The sequence below is a fragment of the Haliaeetus albicilla genome, chromosome 22 (assembly GCF_947461875.1).
Source record: "Haliaeetus albicilla chromosome 22, bHalAlb1.1, whole genome shotgun sequence".
Lineage (NCBI taxonomy): Eukaryota > Metazoa > Chordata > Aves > Accipitriformes > Accipitridae > Haliaeetus > Haliaeetus albicilla.
In genome coordinates, this window is record NC_091504.1 from 23476091 (window position 1) to 23492094 (window position 16004).

At 49.5% G+C, this 16004-nt stretch overlaps 1 protein-coding gene across 4 annotated transcripts in view; it reads right to left on the reverse strand.

Moving 5' to 3' along the window:
- Positions 1-1577: 1577 nt before the first annotated feature.
- CACNA1H (calcium voltage-gated channel subunit alpha1 H) overlaps positions 1578-16004 on the reverse strand; it is a 256475-nt gene continuing 242048 nt past the window's right edge. For 2 of the 4 annotated variants that reach the window (XM_069810453.1, XM_069810454.1), the window contains exons 31-36: positions 15117-15238; positions 14289-14609; positions 12365-12517; positions 8443-8626; positions 5161-5339; positions 1578-4567 (exon numbers count right to left, since the gene is read on the reverse strand). In XM_069810453.1, the coding sequence (XP_069666554.1) occupies positions 3386-4567; positions 5161-5339; positions 8443-8626; positions 12365-12517; positions 14289-14609; positions 15117-15238 (2141 nt within the window). In that variant the 3' untranslated portion in view covers positions 1578-3385. Of the gene's footprint in view, positions 4568-5160; positions 5340-8442; positions 8627-12364; positions 12518-14270; positions 14610-15116; positions 15239-16004 lie in introns of all 4 variants that reach the window. The other 2 variants (XM_069810456.1, XM_069810455.1) reach the window with 2 other exon arrangements.

Consider the following 16004-nt stretch of genomic DNA (forward strand, 5'->3'; position numbering starts at 1 on the left):
GGAAGGTGATGGGAAAAGGCTCTTTCCCTTTGTCCCCACTCCAGAGCAGGCAGGAACAAACATCTTATAAATATGTTCCTTTTACAAAAAAAAAAAAAAAAAATTATAATTGAAATTTAATAAATAGGAGCCTTTCCCTCCTCTGCTCCCCCTGGCAGCAGGCAGCTCCCCTGGAAAAGCTGCCTGCCTTTCCTACAATTGCCTGCAGCATCCCGGGACTGTGCCGGGCCAGGGTTCCTCTTGCCGGGGCTTCACCAGGATTTATTCCCAAGGTTGTAATAAACCCCTTCCCTGACTGCAGTTTGTTCAAAGCTCCTACTCCGTGAGACGTGTTGGTTTTAACAAATTACCTCTTTACAAAGGAGATCTTTCATAACATAAAACCCACCCCCAGCACTTGCTGTGTATTTTGGGTGATCTCCAGGGGTTTTTCCTGTGTCTCCAGCTGCAGCCGCGCTGGGCTCCTGCCGCAGCGGAGCAGGATACGCCTGTCCCGTCCCATCCTGATCCTGGCTGGGTGACAGGCAGAGGGAGAGCCTCTTCTTTTCCTCCCTTTACATTTCTGCTGGCATAAAATAAAATAGCCCCTTGGCTGCTTTTTAGCCTGCTGGAGCCTCATTTAATGCACTCCAAGCTGTGGTTCCTGCTGCAAAATCAAGGTGTTGGTACCTGGATCTCAATGCCCCCAGTATTCAGCCATCTCACACAGACGTGGTGCTGGCTCATGGCTTGGAGCCCAGGCAGAGCCAGGACCAGGGGCCACAGGAGCAAATCTCCGAACTTCTCCCCGACACACTGCCGTGGCCTCAAGCCCTTCCAACTTGTTCCGCAAGCCACCTCTCCGTCACTGTGCAGGGAGTTATCAGCCGCACCGCCCCGTGGGCGAGAGGGTTTTCCTCCAGCTCTGGGGTACCGAGAAGTAGATTTGGGCACGGGGGACACTGCCTTTCCCAGCAAAGCTACATAATTACAGCAGTAAGACCAGGAGCAGCTGCGCGGCGCAGCCGCCGAGGGACACACCGGGGCATCCCATGCGCCTCCAGGCAGGATTCAGCCCAGCGCAGGGGAATTCACCTCCCCTCCTTTCCAGTCTGCTGCTTAAACTGCAATGAAAGGAGTTTGCCACCGTCCCCAAAGCGCTATTAATAATTACTTTTATGGCGCTTCTCTGGAATTCCTTGCTATCCCACCGAGACGGAATAATTATTTACAATAATCCTAAATGACTCTTAATTACAGTGGCACAGGTGCTCGGAAGCAGCCGGCACGCAGCCGCTCGACATACGGAGGCTCTTGCGTGAGGTGAGGGATCTGCTGAGCGTCACCGTTGGAGCCGAGCGGGAGGTGGGACCAGCTCCAAATGCCAGCAGGGAAGGGGATGGTTCAGACCCGCGGCCCGCAGCCCGGACGGCCACATTTTAGAAAAGAGGTTTTAGGGGATGCCGAGCTCTGGGAGCGGGATGGAGACCTTCGGGCTGGGCTGCGGGCAGCGGGAGCTGCCGGCTGGACGCGGTGCGCTGGAGCAGGGCTCGGCATCCCGGCTACACCTCGCCCTGGGGCACAAAGTCAGGCCACGCTTCCAGTTTATACAGTTTAATACATGTGAAACAAGATACATTTCCTTTTGAGTAATGAATGCATAAATAACAGAAGATATATGTGAATGCATAAATATGAGGCGGCATGGAACGAACCAAACAAAAACGATTGTTTTAATTTTTTTTTTTCCCCTGTATGTCTTTTCGCTGCCACTGCCCGGCGCTCGGGCCGATGGTGCGTCCATGCGACGGACTCGTTGCTGCTCTTATTTAACATCAGCTTTCCATGGTGAAGCTGTCCCACGGTGAGAGGGCCTGGATGAGGGGTGGGGAGGGGGCAGGGACCGGAGGCTAAAAAAGAAAAAAAAATCAACCCCAAAAACTGCAAAATAAAAAAGTGGTGTTAAGAGGTGACCTGAATTCCTCTAGAGGCTTCTCAGTCGGAGCTGGCGAGGGAAGGGCCTTGGGAGGTGAACGCGTCCACGTGTGGGTGCAGGGGGTGTGGAGGGAAGACCGACAGATAGAGTGCAAATGGGAGGGTTATGGCCACCACCGAGGTTTCGAAGGCATTCTGCTATGAGGAGGACAAATCATCAGCTTAAATGCTCACAAAGAACATCACCTAAGACAGCTCTTTATACCTTTACATACTGTATCAATAATTTACTTTGAACTGCAGTAAACAAAATACATTTCTTAAATAATTTACTATTTATTTGTTTTGTTTTTTATCTCTGTAAATTTAACTTTTTCCTTTTTTTCATCTTTTTTTTTCTTTGTAACACAAGAAACCATGTTTGTGCACGTTAGTTCAGATTATTGCGACATTTAACCTGAATTTCAGTTAAAAAAAGGAAAAAAAATAAAGCAACAGGACAGTTGTACAGACAAGAAGAATGCATAACTTATTATTGCACTGGCTACAATTCAGTAGTGATTTGGTTTTTTTTCTGTAGTTAGGACAACCTCCAAAGTACAAAAGAAAAATGAGAGAGACGTCTAAAGCATTAGCTGTGAAAAGAAGCTGGTGGGATGATGGTGGAGGGAAGGAGAGGAAAAAAATGAAAGTGAAGAAAGAAGAGAAACATTTGGAAAACGAATGGCCGTAATAATTAGTTCCACATAAAACCCAAGGAAACACCACCCAGTTGCGGAGTCACATGTAATGCAAAAAACAGTATCATTTCTCTATAAAAATATGTGCATTATGAAGAGAGAGTTTTTGTGGGTATATTTTTTTTTGTCTTTTTTCCTTGTTTTGTATCTCACAAATACATTATTTCTATTTATATAACTGCTGATATACAGACAATGTACAGCTCCCATCTCCTGGGCACTCCCGCGTAATGTGACATCTCTAAAAGGTGCCTTGTTAAAAGTTGAGCATCTTTAAAAAAACAAAACCAACAAAACAACAAAACCCAAAGAGAATCCCCCAAATCCCAACCGCCACCACCTCGAACCTGAATCAATGTGACTGAGGCCACGGAGCGGGGTGGGAGGAACGAAGCAACCCCCCGAATCAACTCCACCTTCCCTGTAGAAAAGAAACCCCCAAACCGCTTTGCAAATCCGCTCCCCCCACCCCGAAGCCCGTCACCGTTTCGTCCAGCCATTTGTTTGGTTTCTTTTTCTTTTCAAATTTTTTTTGTTTGGTTTTTTGTGTGTGTGTGTGTGTGTGGTTTTTTTTGCAAACCTCCACAGCGCTTAAGAACAAGTGACTGCGCAAAAGGAAAAAAAATGACAGAGCAGCCACCCACGTACCTGTGGCCGCTCAGTCCCTTCGGTTTGAAAACCCACATTGGTGTCAAGCCCTTGAGACCCCCCCGCTCCCCCCTCCCAGAAAGCTATACTGGGTCATCTACGTCTTCTTCTGTTGCAACAGTCATGGGGACCAAGTCCTGGTTCTGGAGGGGGCTCTTAGCAATGCCCAGGAGCTCATTGCTTTTCTCGGTGTTGCTCCACTGAGTTTTTAAATGATCCGGCTTTTTCAGTTCGGAGGTGGCATCGTCCGGCCGGGAGTCCATGGAGGCCGGTGTGGACTGACCGCTGTCCAGGAGGAGATCCGAGAGGCTGCTCATGGAGCCGCCGTCCAACTGCTCGAAGGAGAAGTTGGGGATGGTCAGGTGCTCCCCGCGGCATGGGGGCTGGCCCCGGCGCTCCGCTTTGGAGGCCGGCTCCCCGGGCTGGCTCTCCGCGAGCTCCAAGGACTCTCTGTAAGCTGGGAACTCACAGGATGGGGTCCTTCGCCGCAGCATGCTGTTCTCGGAGGGTTTGGTGCGTGACGCCGCCCCGCTGTCGTCCTCCATGGGAGGATCTATAGAAATGCAGGGTGGGCTCATCTTCTTCTTCCTCCGGGCTCCGTGGATGTACTCGGACTCCGTCTGGATGTGGACAGGGGACCGCTGCTTTTCCTTGGCAGGGTCCTCAAAGCTACAGTCCCCGTCGCTGATGGAGGGGCAGATCTCGATGGAGTGCCGCCTTTGGTCGTCTGCCCAGCTGGGCTTGTTGAGAAAGCCCTTCGTATCGATGCTGTAAAACTTCTTCAAGTCCTTCTCCTTGCTGCTGCCCCTGGAGAGGCTGGTTGTGCTGCAGTTCTTGAGGGGCACTGGAGACGGGGCCGGGGAGATGAACGGTGAAGTCGAGCGGCTCCCAGCATCCAAGTGATCCCCTCCCCAGTCTTTGGCCGAGCTGTTGATGTGGCAAACCTCCTCGTCAGCCAGGTCGGAGGACTCAAAGAGGCAGCCCTCAGGGTTGGGAGGGCTGCCGCCGGGGCTGGGCGGCCGGCTGGGGACGCCGTGCTGGCCGCAGGTGTGCTTCCGCGTGAGTGTGCTGGGGTGCCGATGCGGGGAAGACGGGGGGGAGCTTGGAGGGGTGCCCGGGAGGGAGGCAGCCGAGGGATGGAGCGGGCTGGGGGTGAAGGTGCTCTGGGGCTGCGTGGCTGATGGTAGCATCTCTCCAGGCTCTGCTTGCAGGCTGTCCCTGCGGTCTGGAGTCTGCCCGTCCACAGAGTCCGTCTGAATGGCCTCCTGGAAGGTGAGGAGAGAGAGATGGGGTGAGAGCCTGGGAATGTGCTGGGCCAGTGGCACTTCCAGTGATGAAACATGGCACGTGGCAGAAAAGTTGGTGGTTCTAACGTGCCCTGCACCACGCCATCCCTGCCACATCGTGCCAGTTCCCGTCAGACCCTCCCTGTACAAGAGGATGCAGTTTTGCTAGCAGACAGACCCGGCTTGTATCTTCTGGGTCTTTCTGCATGGTCTTACTCTTGCTCTAGCACCAAATCCTGAGTCAGTGCAACCTGTCTAAAGTGATGTGGTGTAGGGTTGACTGCAGGCGACTCACAGCACTGGTAAAACTGAATTGGGCATCTTCTCTCTATGTTTTAGCTATTTTTTCATAGAATAGTACATCCACAAAGTAGGTAAAAAGGGCCTTCCCCCGTGTGTCACATGCTGAGACTGGACTATATCAAAATTTAAGGCACTAGAAATGTTTTGTTCTACAAAGGGGAATTGTACTCTCAGCTCCAAGAAAAGAAACCCAAGAGGGGACTGGAAAAGAAGGGAAGGATCCAGGTGACTATGAAGGAGTTTACCTCTGCAGGCTCTTGGCCTCTCACCTGTCTGCAGAGCAGCTTGTTGAGAGTAGGAGATCGAGGTGTGATGTGGGGGGGAAAGATCTTCCAGCGGTGGCGGCCTTCGTGGTTGGGAGAGCGGACTGCCAGCTGGAGGGACTCTGTTGGGACTCTCAGAGAGGAACACGTTCCCACGGGCTGGGAGCGGATGGAGGTGATGGACCCTAGGAAACAGAGAGAAAGCAGTCACCAACACTGCTGGCATGGGCGCTCTGAAGGTTTGAGGCAGAACCGGTGCCCACAGACTCCCGGAGGGGAGTAAATGTGGGAGGCGAAAAGAAAAGACTGTCTAGTCTGGATGAAATCCCAAGCCTCAGCATAAGATTTGGGCAGTGTCAGGATTAAAAACCAGGTGTCCCTTGTCCTGTCTTCTGCTTTGAATACTAGGCCATATCTCATCAGGGATGGCAGGGAGGTTGCAGATGAAGTGTCTGCAATTCAGCAGCATTGCATGTGGCTCTGCCCACTCTGGGATATCTCCTGTTACATACTTTATGCTCATAGCCTCTATTTTCTGTTTCAGGTAACAGGAATCTTCTCTTGCAGCTGCTGTGACGCTCAGGGTGGATGGCAGGCACCAGGACCACAGGGCAGCAAATGAAGGGCAGGAGGTGGGGTTGCATTTGAAACCCTGCCATTGCTCCTTTCCTGGTAGCATTGCTTTGGGTGGGTTTGTAAAAGGAGAACATGGATCGAGGAAGTCTGGTAGCTGTGCCCGATCCTCTAAGTGAGGATGCCTGGGTTGTCTTTGCAGTGCTGCCAGGGATGGGCTTGCAACCTTACGCTGCTCTGCCACATGGAGGCAAGAGCAGCGCTGCTCAGCTCCCTGGGAGCCTCCAGATCTCGACTTAAAGGTCCAACCTACAGCCTCATACAGCCAGTGGGCACCCTGCCACCGACTCCTCCGGGAGGAGACACCACTGGTGTGCACAGGGCAGTTTTCCCATTCACTACAGCCCAAACACTACCACCACCGTCTGTCCACGAGGCAGGCCTTGGCTGAATGTGGTCTGATTAGCAGCACGGAGACTGCTTCCAGTGCTTTGGCAGTCCCTGAGCTCATGTATCAGGCAGGAATCACTCTCTTCCTGAAGGCTCCCAGTCCCCTGGCTGAGTCTAAAGGCAATCCCTCCTCCCCAGCCCCTTCGTGGTGCTGCTTTACTGCAGTTCTGTGTTGTTTGAAAGATCTTTTGCTTTTTTATTTTTTTGGCTGCAGGATTTATTGTCCTCATTAGTTTGAAACCCAACGTCTGTTTCTACATTGCTGCTCCATGTTAAAAACACAGTTATCCATCACTTCAAGAGATCTCGCCCAGAGGTCAGGGAACTTGAACCTATGACAAGAGCCATCCAGAGAGATTGCAGTTGCATTTCAGAAAGAGATTTGTTGTTGGGAAGAAAGAAAAGTTAGTGTTTAATCATTTTTCTTTTGGAGCTTTTCTTCAGAACACCACAGAAAGAGCAGAGCAGCAAGCTTCCCATCCCCCACCCCACCCCACTTCTCCCTAGTTCTTTTTTGGGCTCTCCTACAGCCAGAGTTTCAGACCGAGTCTGTGCCATTCATGTGCTAATCCAGGCTTTAGAAAATGTTTTTTTATGATGCAGAAAAACTCTGTCATAAAATCTGTCACAAACATGGTCATAAAATCAAAACCCTATGCTCTCCTCCCTGTCCTTAGTTGGAATTTCCTTCTGTTGGAAACCTTCCATCTAGCTCTCATATAGGAAACCAAAAGCCCCTCTAAACTGCATACTCAGGAACACTGAATATCTCTGGATTTGTATAGTTTTTTCTCTTGTTTTTCTAGTAAATCAGGAAACTGCATCTAAGACCAAAATAACACAAGATCTGGTCACCTCACAATATTTTCACTATGTAGTCACTGATGTATTGGGAGAAGACCAGGCATCCTTAACTGGCATTGAGCAGTCCATGAAAGCACAAATGCTAATGTGAGTCTCTATGTGCTCAGTTCTACTTGCATGTAACTTACGGGACTGTGACTTAAATCAGAGTTTGGTCAGCTCAGAAGCAGCACTGCGCTGGGTGATGCTGGTTGGATGCATCTACCAGACCAGGTAAAAAGTAAGACCCTGTCATATCCATCACTCAAGTGTTCTTGGAGCGAAATGTGGGAAACATGAGAAAAATCTTGGTCAGTTCTACCCACCCCTGCCAACATCACAGCAGTTTTATACTGGTATAAATCCTGATTTACACCCACTACAGAGATGAAAACCATCCCCAGTAGTCCAGCCATGAAATTCAACCTCTGTTTTCTTTGCTTAGCAAAGAATTTGCAGGTGAAATAATAATAAATACTAAGCAGAGAACATTAACTGGTATCTGGAGAGTTTGAACAAATATAGAGTTACTTCACCCAAGGAAATCAGAGCAGATCTTGCCAGCCCCACCAGGGTTTGCAAACCCACTACTCATCTGTCCAAGCAGTTCTTGCATTTCAAACAATGTTGCATCAAAGGAAACCAGGCTGATAAGTTCTTGGGAGCCACTCAAGAAGCACATGTGCTTTTAGGGAGGCAGGTATTTTCTTTCTTATTGATTTCTCTTTCAGCCAACTCGCACAACAAAAGAGATAGAAAGGCATTTTAGGGGAAATGTATTTGGATGCAGTTGGGTAAATGTATACTCAAAGGCTCTGTGTAGCTCATGATTCCGTGACTGCGGGGTGTCTCCACAAGATTCATTATAAGGCCAGGCTAGGGAGGCACTGGAGAGTGGTTTCTAATCTTTACGCTCCCAGAGAAACTCCTGCATCTCTGAACTCAATGTACTGTGCTAAAAAGATACTGCTCTGAGACTGAAGGCTGCCTGAAACAATAGCTGTAAAGGAGCTCTGTCAGGAAGTAATACCGACTCCTGCTTTTATTCATGTTGATTTTATTGATTCATAGTCATGATGTCAGGGCTGATCACTTCAGAAGAAATGTGCAGCTTGTATCCTTTTCATCAGCTAACAGCCTGTCCTCTATGCCTGCGACATTGCTTGGGAGCCCCACTTCTCGCCAATCAAACACCCGAGCTGCTAGTTTTCTCCTGAGAAAAGGCAGCGATGTGATGAAAACATGGAATTGTGCAGCCTGTGGGGAACTGCAGTCCTGCTGATGGTATCAAATGGAAGAAAGCAAGCCCTGGCTCAGCCCACATTCAGCACGGGTTGCTTACTCCCCATCTCACCACCATGTGTAACCTGCTGCCCCATGATTTTGGCTAGGAGGAGGAAGGGAAAACTCGTTGAGCAGTACCTCTTTGGGATTTGCAGGGATACGTTTCCATCTCCACCTCATGGAGGGGGAAAGGGGCTTTCGCTGGCATCACCGGCCGGAACATGTAGCTGTCATTGGGCAAGGAGTGCATGCGGGAAACAGAGATCTTGCGGACCGTCAGCAGGTTTTGAGAGTCCTGTGGCTTCGGAGAGGCTGCATCGCCCTGCAAAGTAAGGAGACAGGGAGATGGGGTCATTCAGCATCTTGGTGGTGAATTTATAGCAATCTCCTTCTCGTCTGCTTTTTGTTTTAAAACTTTGTGCAGATGTTCCTCTTGGCATCTTACAGAGAGTCTGCAGCCCTGGTGACTGCAATGGGATACCAAAGCTACGCTGTGCTAGCTGAGTAAAGAGCTCAAGTTGCGGCTGGAGTAAAATAAGGCATCAGTGACCCACCGCTAAGCTGACTCTTGGACACTGCAGAGAAAAAGTAAGGTCCAGGAAAATGGGGCCCCACCCTCTAAACACACGCGAAAGCCAGCATTTCTCACACTGTTCTGCTCTGATTTTCCCAGGGATGCTTTCAGCCCAGCCTGGGTGGTGATGCCCTTCTCCTCAAAGGTACTCTGGGACAGATGGGCAAAATGGGCCAGTCCTCGGCCACGATGACCGAGGGTACCAAGTGTTTCTGGCAATTCATGGATTATCTCCCCCAAAACGCACATACACGCAGACATTTAAACATACACATTAACACCACTGCAGACCCCGGGGCCTCTCTCCTGCAACATGGAGCATTTTCGGCACCACTGACCCCAGAACAAGACAGCCGCATGGCAGGAGGCAGAGGGAAGGAGAAGACATCATAGCAGCATGTATGTGGGGAAGGAGCCTGTTCAGGGGTAGAAAAGGGATTTCTCTGTGTTTGCTCTTGCTGTGAAATGGATCTGGTTGGAAATGCCCAGACAGAGCATGTCACAAACCCTAAACTTGACCCCTCACTGCTTCTCTGAGGCCCTTGTCACCTCAGGCACCTGATAGCAAATTTATCCTGGGGTCTCAGGAGGCTTTAGGGACTCAAATGATGTCTCTGCGGTGCTGATGGAGCAGTTGTGAGAGGTGGTGCCATAACTTGCCAAGTGCTGGGGGAGCATGAGCCCTTGGAACAGGACCTGCAACCTGGCTCCCGTCCCCGAGGTTTTGGTCCTAGACACATTTCCCTCACAATTTACCATGTTATCTAAAGTACGACTAATCGCTCTGGTTTTCCTTTAACGTCAGCCTCCCAGTGACTGATTGAAAACATTTTCCCAGCTGCATGTCTTAAATTAAATGTATTTTGCTTTGCTCTGCTGGGCTGTTTTCTCTCTCTGCTAGCAAAATCTGGGCCTGAGATCCCTCGCTGGATAGTTTGGAGGTCACCAAGGATCTGGTTAAATCTGTTTTTTCCATACACTTCTGGCTCACAAATTTACTTCCTCAGATCCCTAAAGAGACACATCCCGAGACAAATTACTTGATGCTTTTACCCTGTTGAGCTTGGCTGAGAAGATGGGGGGGGATGAGCAGCAGTTATTTACAGATAGTTGGCATCAAGCTCTGACTGCTGCCTTACCCAGGTCTGTCGTCTGATATATTAGTGCATCAGCAGTCTGGCTGTGCCAGTTGGCCTCTGGCCATTACAGCTAATAAGCTATCAGCATTGCAACACCTGAGCTGAAGGCAGGTGGGCGATTGTTAACACCCCAATGCCACACAGAGAACAAAAGGTCTTGCTCCACTTTCTCAGTAGTCTAACAGAAGGATCACAGTATCTGTCTATTAAATCTCAGTTCATCTCTACAGAATCTAGTATTGGTCGTGTCTGGCTGGGACAAATGAACAGAAATCCCTTCTTGACATTAACAACTGCAATTTTTAAGGTATCAGCTATTGAGACCCAATTGAGTTAGGGACGTGGGTGAATTTCATATGGCTTCAAAGCCACTGTAATAAGTACTTGAAATATGAAACATGGATAGGAAGCGTGTTGGCTCACACCTGGTGAGCTGCTCTCAACAGCTAGGAAGGTTTGGAGACACACCACCATGGGCACTGCTGCTCCTCCTCTTCGGTGGGAAACACCCGATGCACTCAGGAGCCTGATCCCATGCCCTGGAAATCAGTGTGGCTCCTTTCAAAACCCACAAAAGCCTAACCTGGACCATCGCTGCTGAGACTGCGTATGGTGAACCCTGCCTGCAGGCACCCTGAGGGCTTGGGAGGATCCCAGGCATCTGATAGAGATGTGCAAGGTGGGAGCCTACTTGCTGTGGGACCCCTCTCAGGCCAAGTAGAAAGGCAATAAATTGACCATAGATAGTCTAGGTGATGCGGCTCAGAGGCTCAGTTAAGCAACTTTAATCAATGAGCACAACTCCCTCTTCTTATGTCTGGGAATCAATAGTCTGTTCAAGCCCTGATTTTGCTCTGGTGCAGAGGGAGCTTGAGAATAAATAATCCTGCAAATACCTCCACAGGACATGACCCTTCCTGGGTGATTAAACGGCCAGAAGATACTCTGTAAGCAAAGGTGACTGGCAGGATACTCTGGAAGAGGGAATACTGTAACTTCTCAGAGGCCTAGAGCCAAGAGCCTGCAAACAAGCTGTGGGCAAAATTCCCAGAGGAAGGGCTCCTCCTGATCTGAAGGCACACGTCTCCAGCCCTGCGAGTGAGCTTAGCCATTTCCCGCAGCCTCTGAGGCAGGGAAGGCAGAGGCACAACAAGGGCAGGAGGTAACTCCCTGCCTGTGCCTGTCAATGCTGGCATCCCTGCACAGACCAACGCTGGTGGCATCTGGGGTTGTGCTGTTGGTCCCTGTAGAGGTAACAAGCTCTCAGCTCCACCAGAGGAACCTGGGACCCCTTGCAGTTGCATTTACAGAATCCCAAATTTTGCCTGTCCCTGAAGGATGCCTTCCCCACCATCTCCCTTTGAGGCTCTGCAGCTTCCAGGTGGCCAAGCTAACGGACACCCTGCAGAACTATGCAGGGGAACTTCCTTGAAGATTATACCTTCATATCACTCATCTTGCACAGGGAAAACCACTTGGTCATCAAGAGCTTAATCTGAGCCCAGAATTTGCTTGGAGATGCTGCGAGATACTTGCCACTAGAAGGTGCCTTGATAGTCACAACAGAGGTCAGGTAATAAAAAGAAAATGGCCCAAGTCTGAAGCAGATTAACTCTGGATGGCTACTGCAAGTTCTCTCATGACAGCAAATGTGCTTCCCATCACAGCATGTGCATCTTCATCACTGACTGTGGCTTACATGTTCTCATGCCCACTGGAGGACATGTGGAGCTCATTCACCCCAAGGAGGACACTGCGCTGCAGCAGGGCAAACTGTGCAATATCTTTACGTGATGTGACCTGGGCACTGGTTCGTGGTGCGATCGGGAGGAGCGAGCAGAGGGGGCTACAGCCCTTCTGGTCTGCTGGGTGATCTCGCCAGAGCACCTCCTGAATCCACAGCTCTGGTGCTTGCTGAAAGGCTAACGTGTTTATCTACTTATGCCTTTGCTTCCTCAGTACTATATCATAAACAACTTCTTATAGTAACAATAAGAAAATCAAATTGGGCTGTTCTCTCCACAAAGAAAAGACTCTGCCTGCCTCCAGCTCTTGATATATCATTTGAAGACAGACTGCTTACACATCACATCACACCAAATGCAAGACTTTTTTTGGCTAAAAAGAGTATTTCATTCATGTCCCACACAAGGCTGCTGGCAGAGTTGGCTGAGACATGTTCTTTGCCCAGCTCCTGTACACGCAAAGGCAGTATGAAGGACAGAAGATGAAAACTACTGTTGTGGCTGTGAAGAGACAGGTTTAGGACAATTCAGACACCACCGCTAGCTGCACAGCACCAAAGCACAATGCCACAACGCAGAAGCAACGGAGCGGAGTCATTCACCTCAGCCTCGTGGCCTGCGGTTTTGTGGGAAGGTGTCAGGACATGGTGGGAAACAGAGCAGAAGGACGGGATTTCCATGATGGGAGTCTCTGCCCCCTCCAGCGTGTCTGAGTCTGGGATGGCTAAAGACACATTCTCACAGCTCAGCGCCTCCTTCAAATTAGGGAGATAAAAAGCATCAGTAGCAGAGCAAGGCTGGGTCTTAATGCTCAAACACCTTTGCCCCATGGCATTTCCTAGTTGCCCCATTCATCCAGAGCAGGAAGGAAGAGAAAAGGAAACGTGGGCTGCAAAAACTGGCACAAATGGTCTGAAAATACAGAGCATCCTGCAACACCTTCCAGGGTGCTCATGCCAGCATCAGTGGCAGGATTAGTGATAAAGAGCGCTACGTGTTTAACCTCTTCGGTGCAGCTGGCAGGGCGTGCAGCACCGAGCTGCCAGCCATCCATGCCTGCCCAGAACAGCTTGGGTGTCAGAGATGTGAGTGAGGGCATTGCCACAACCCAGCTCCACCGCGGTGCCTCTGCCTCACTACCACACAGGGGAGGGGGAGCCCTGGCTTGCAAATCCTCACCTGCATTCGAGCAATCTCATCTGCAGGGGGAAATCTGTGGCCAGCTCCCTGCTTGTGCTGTCCTCCCTCTGGGGAGCATCACCTCTTGCTATGGGTTTTCTAGGGCTAAGAGGAGGCTCTGCATGGCTCCTGATGTGCTTGGGAGGTATTGGAAGATGAGGAAAGCCCAGTGAGAATGAACTCAGTTTGCAATCACAGCCTATGTGAAAGGATGTGCCCTCTCTTCCCCCAACAAGAAAAGCAACCTGGGTGTTTATGGTATATTTACCTGCAGAAATGTCTATTAGAAACTACATTCAAATAGTGAATTCCCCATCGCTGTGTAACTAAATTTCTTTTTACTTAACTTAATAGAGTCTGATAGATTTTACAAAAATCTAATTTAATGTAATTTAATCTCAAATCCCCCATTGATTTTGTGGTAGATTTATTTGCGATCACGGTGACAAAGCAATTTCATATTCACTCTTAATCATATGCTGCTGACATGGGATGAGACAATTATCTCATGTCTCTTCTTCCCCCCTGACTTCCAATTGCCCTATTTTGCTAGAGGACTAATAGAAATCAGAGAACAGGCAGTGTCTGGAAAATCAACCCAGGAACCTCCAGCTTCTTGCTGAGGGGCTTTGACAATTCCCAGCGTCCAAGTCAGCCATGCCATAAGCAGAGCATAAGCCAGTGGGAAGCTGCATGCTTACACCAGTGCCAGACATGCCCTCCTGAGCTCCACGCTATGATCTGCTTGAGGCTCCTCTGGAAATCCCAAAGTGGGATTAAAAAGAAGCTGAGCAGTACATCTGTGTCTGTGTGAAGGCAATTTATGCCATCCCTTACTGTATGTGTCAGGGTTGACAGTGCCAGCATTCGCAGGGGTTTATGAGATTGCTCCCTGGTGCTGCTGCCCACACTAAAATGACAAGGACCAATGCGCCGGCTGGGAGAGCAGGACAGAGACCTGTGGCTGTTATGGTTCTGAACTTAAAATTCACAACCTTTGAATGAACTGGAAACGGCAAGGGATGGGCTTTCACCCCTCCCCCAGAACAACAGTCAGGACAGCATTAGCCCTGGAGAATGTGTTTCAAGCTGCCTTCCACCTCAGTGAGCCCTCCTGAGATGACTCAAGATGTGGAGGTGGCGGTGACATCTCTGCCGTAGGGGAACCCGGCAGAGCTGCCTTCCTCCCACGCTGCCTTGTCTCCTGCCTCTTTGGCTCTGTGTCACTCGGGATCTGACTGCCTGATGATCAGACAGCAGTGACTGGTGAGAACTGTCCCCTCCCTACCCTGAGCACAAGAAGAGCAAATGCATTATGTGAGCTATTACCAGGGCTTGGTCCTTCACCTGCACCGCTGACTCCGACTTCGTGGTCTCCCGACTTCTGTAGGGTGCCCTGCTCTCTGGGGCCACTGCACCTCCCCTGCTCCCACTGTTGGTCGAGGTGGTTGCTCCTCTGGACATCTCCAACTCGATCTCAGCATCCATCTCAGCATCCTCCTTGGCCTCCTTGTTGCTCTCCTCCAAGTGCTTCATCAGCACTGCCACCACCACATTGACTAGGACGAACTGTGCGATGAGGACGAAGGTGACAAAGTAGACAGGAGAGATAACAGGAAGGTAACTGAGGCAGTGCTTGTCTTCCCGAGTGCATTCCCGAAGAGTGTCCTGCAACAGAGAGGGAGAAGTGAGGGATTAACAAGGGCTGGGGCTTTGCTTGGGCTCCAAATACAGAAGCATCAAAGATAACCTGCTGAGGACTGAAAAGCATATAATACCATACCCCAGACACAACGGCTTGTAGCTACAACTAAAATGTATAGAAGAAAATATGGACACCATGAATTACATCCTCTACAAAGAGGAGGATCGTGTTATGTCCCAAAGGCACAGGGCACAGAGTACACGGTTACTCCTCTCAGCCACAAGAACTGGCATAATTTTCCTGAAGTATTATGTATATATATGTTAAAAAGAATGAAGTTTCAGTTTGGGTGAGACTTAGGAGAAATTATCACTTGAAAATACACTTGGCTTTTAAATGGGAAAGTCTAATTTTGAAGTTTTAAAAAGAAACCTTTTCTGTTTTCACACAAGAGTTGCCTAAATTTGTTTGAAATCTGTATCTAGATATCTACAGAGAGAAGCAAGTACCCAGACAGAGACTGCACACACCTTCATGATACCATTCCAGTTGTCCCCCGTTGACACCCTGAAGAGAGTGAGAAAGGCCATGCCGAAGTTGGTGAAAGTTGCATGCCGGCTCAGACCTTCACAAGGATTTTCTTCGCTGCAGTCTGCAGGAGAGAGAAGCAGAGCATGTTGGTGAAGCCACATTTGCCAGTACTTAATCAGAGCACCTCCCCAAACCTGGTTTGAGACCCTGAGATTATGTCACACTGATACATGGCATCGGGGAGGACTGCTAAGTGGTGATCTCATGGTGGCCTGCAGCTACTGAAGTGCAGCAGCAGAGATCACGTAGCCAAACTCTTCCCAGTGGAGGCAGATGATATAATGGACAGCAACACACTGTGGCTTAGGAGGTCCAGGTTGGACATTAGGAAAGTTGTTTTAATCTGGAGGGCCCAACAGCCCTGGGACAGGTCACCAGAGAGGTAGGGGAGCTCTCTCATCAGAAGTTTTCAAGATTTGGCTGGACAAAGCCACAGCTATTTTGAGCTCCTGATGGGGCTTCAAGTGGGAGGCTGGGTGGGGGCCTCCAGATGCCTCTTCCACCAACATTTCTGTGATTCTCTTGACTTTACCCCAACAGGCAGAGCCAACACAAAGAGATCTAAAAGGAGGTGGAAACAAGCAGATTTGCTGGGCTGTCTCAACAAATACTGCTCTACAGTATCCTTTTTCTGTTATCGTCTTGATTATGTCCTTGTCTTGATTATTTTTTACAGGGTACATCTACCATGGGGGATATTTCACTGAGATAAAGTGGAGCAATTTGACATTTTCCCCCTGAGAATTAATATACTAATGAATGTAAATTGAACATATGAAATACCCCTCCTTCCATAAGACACAGGTTTGTTAAATATTCATTAGGAC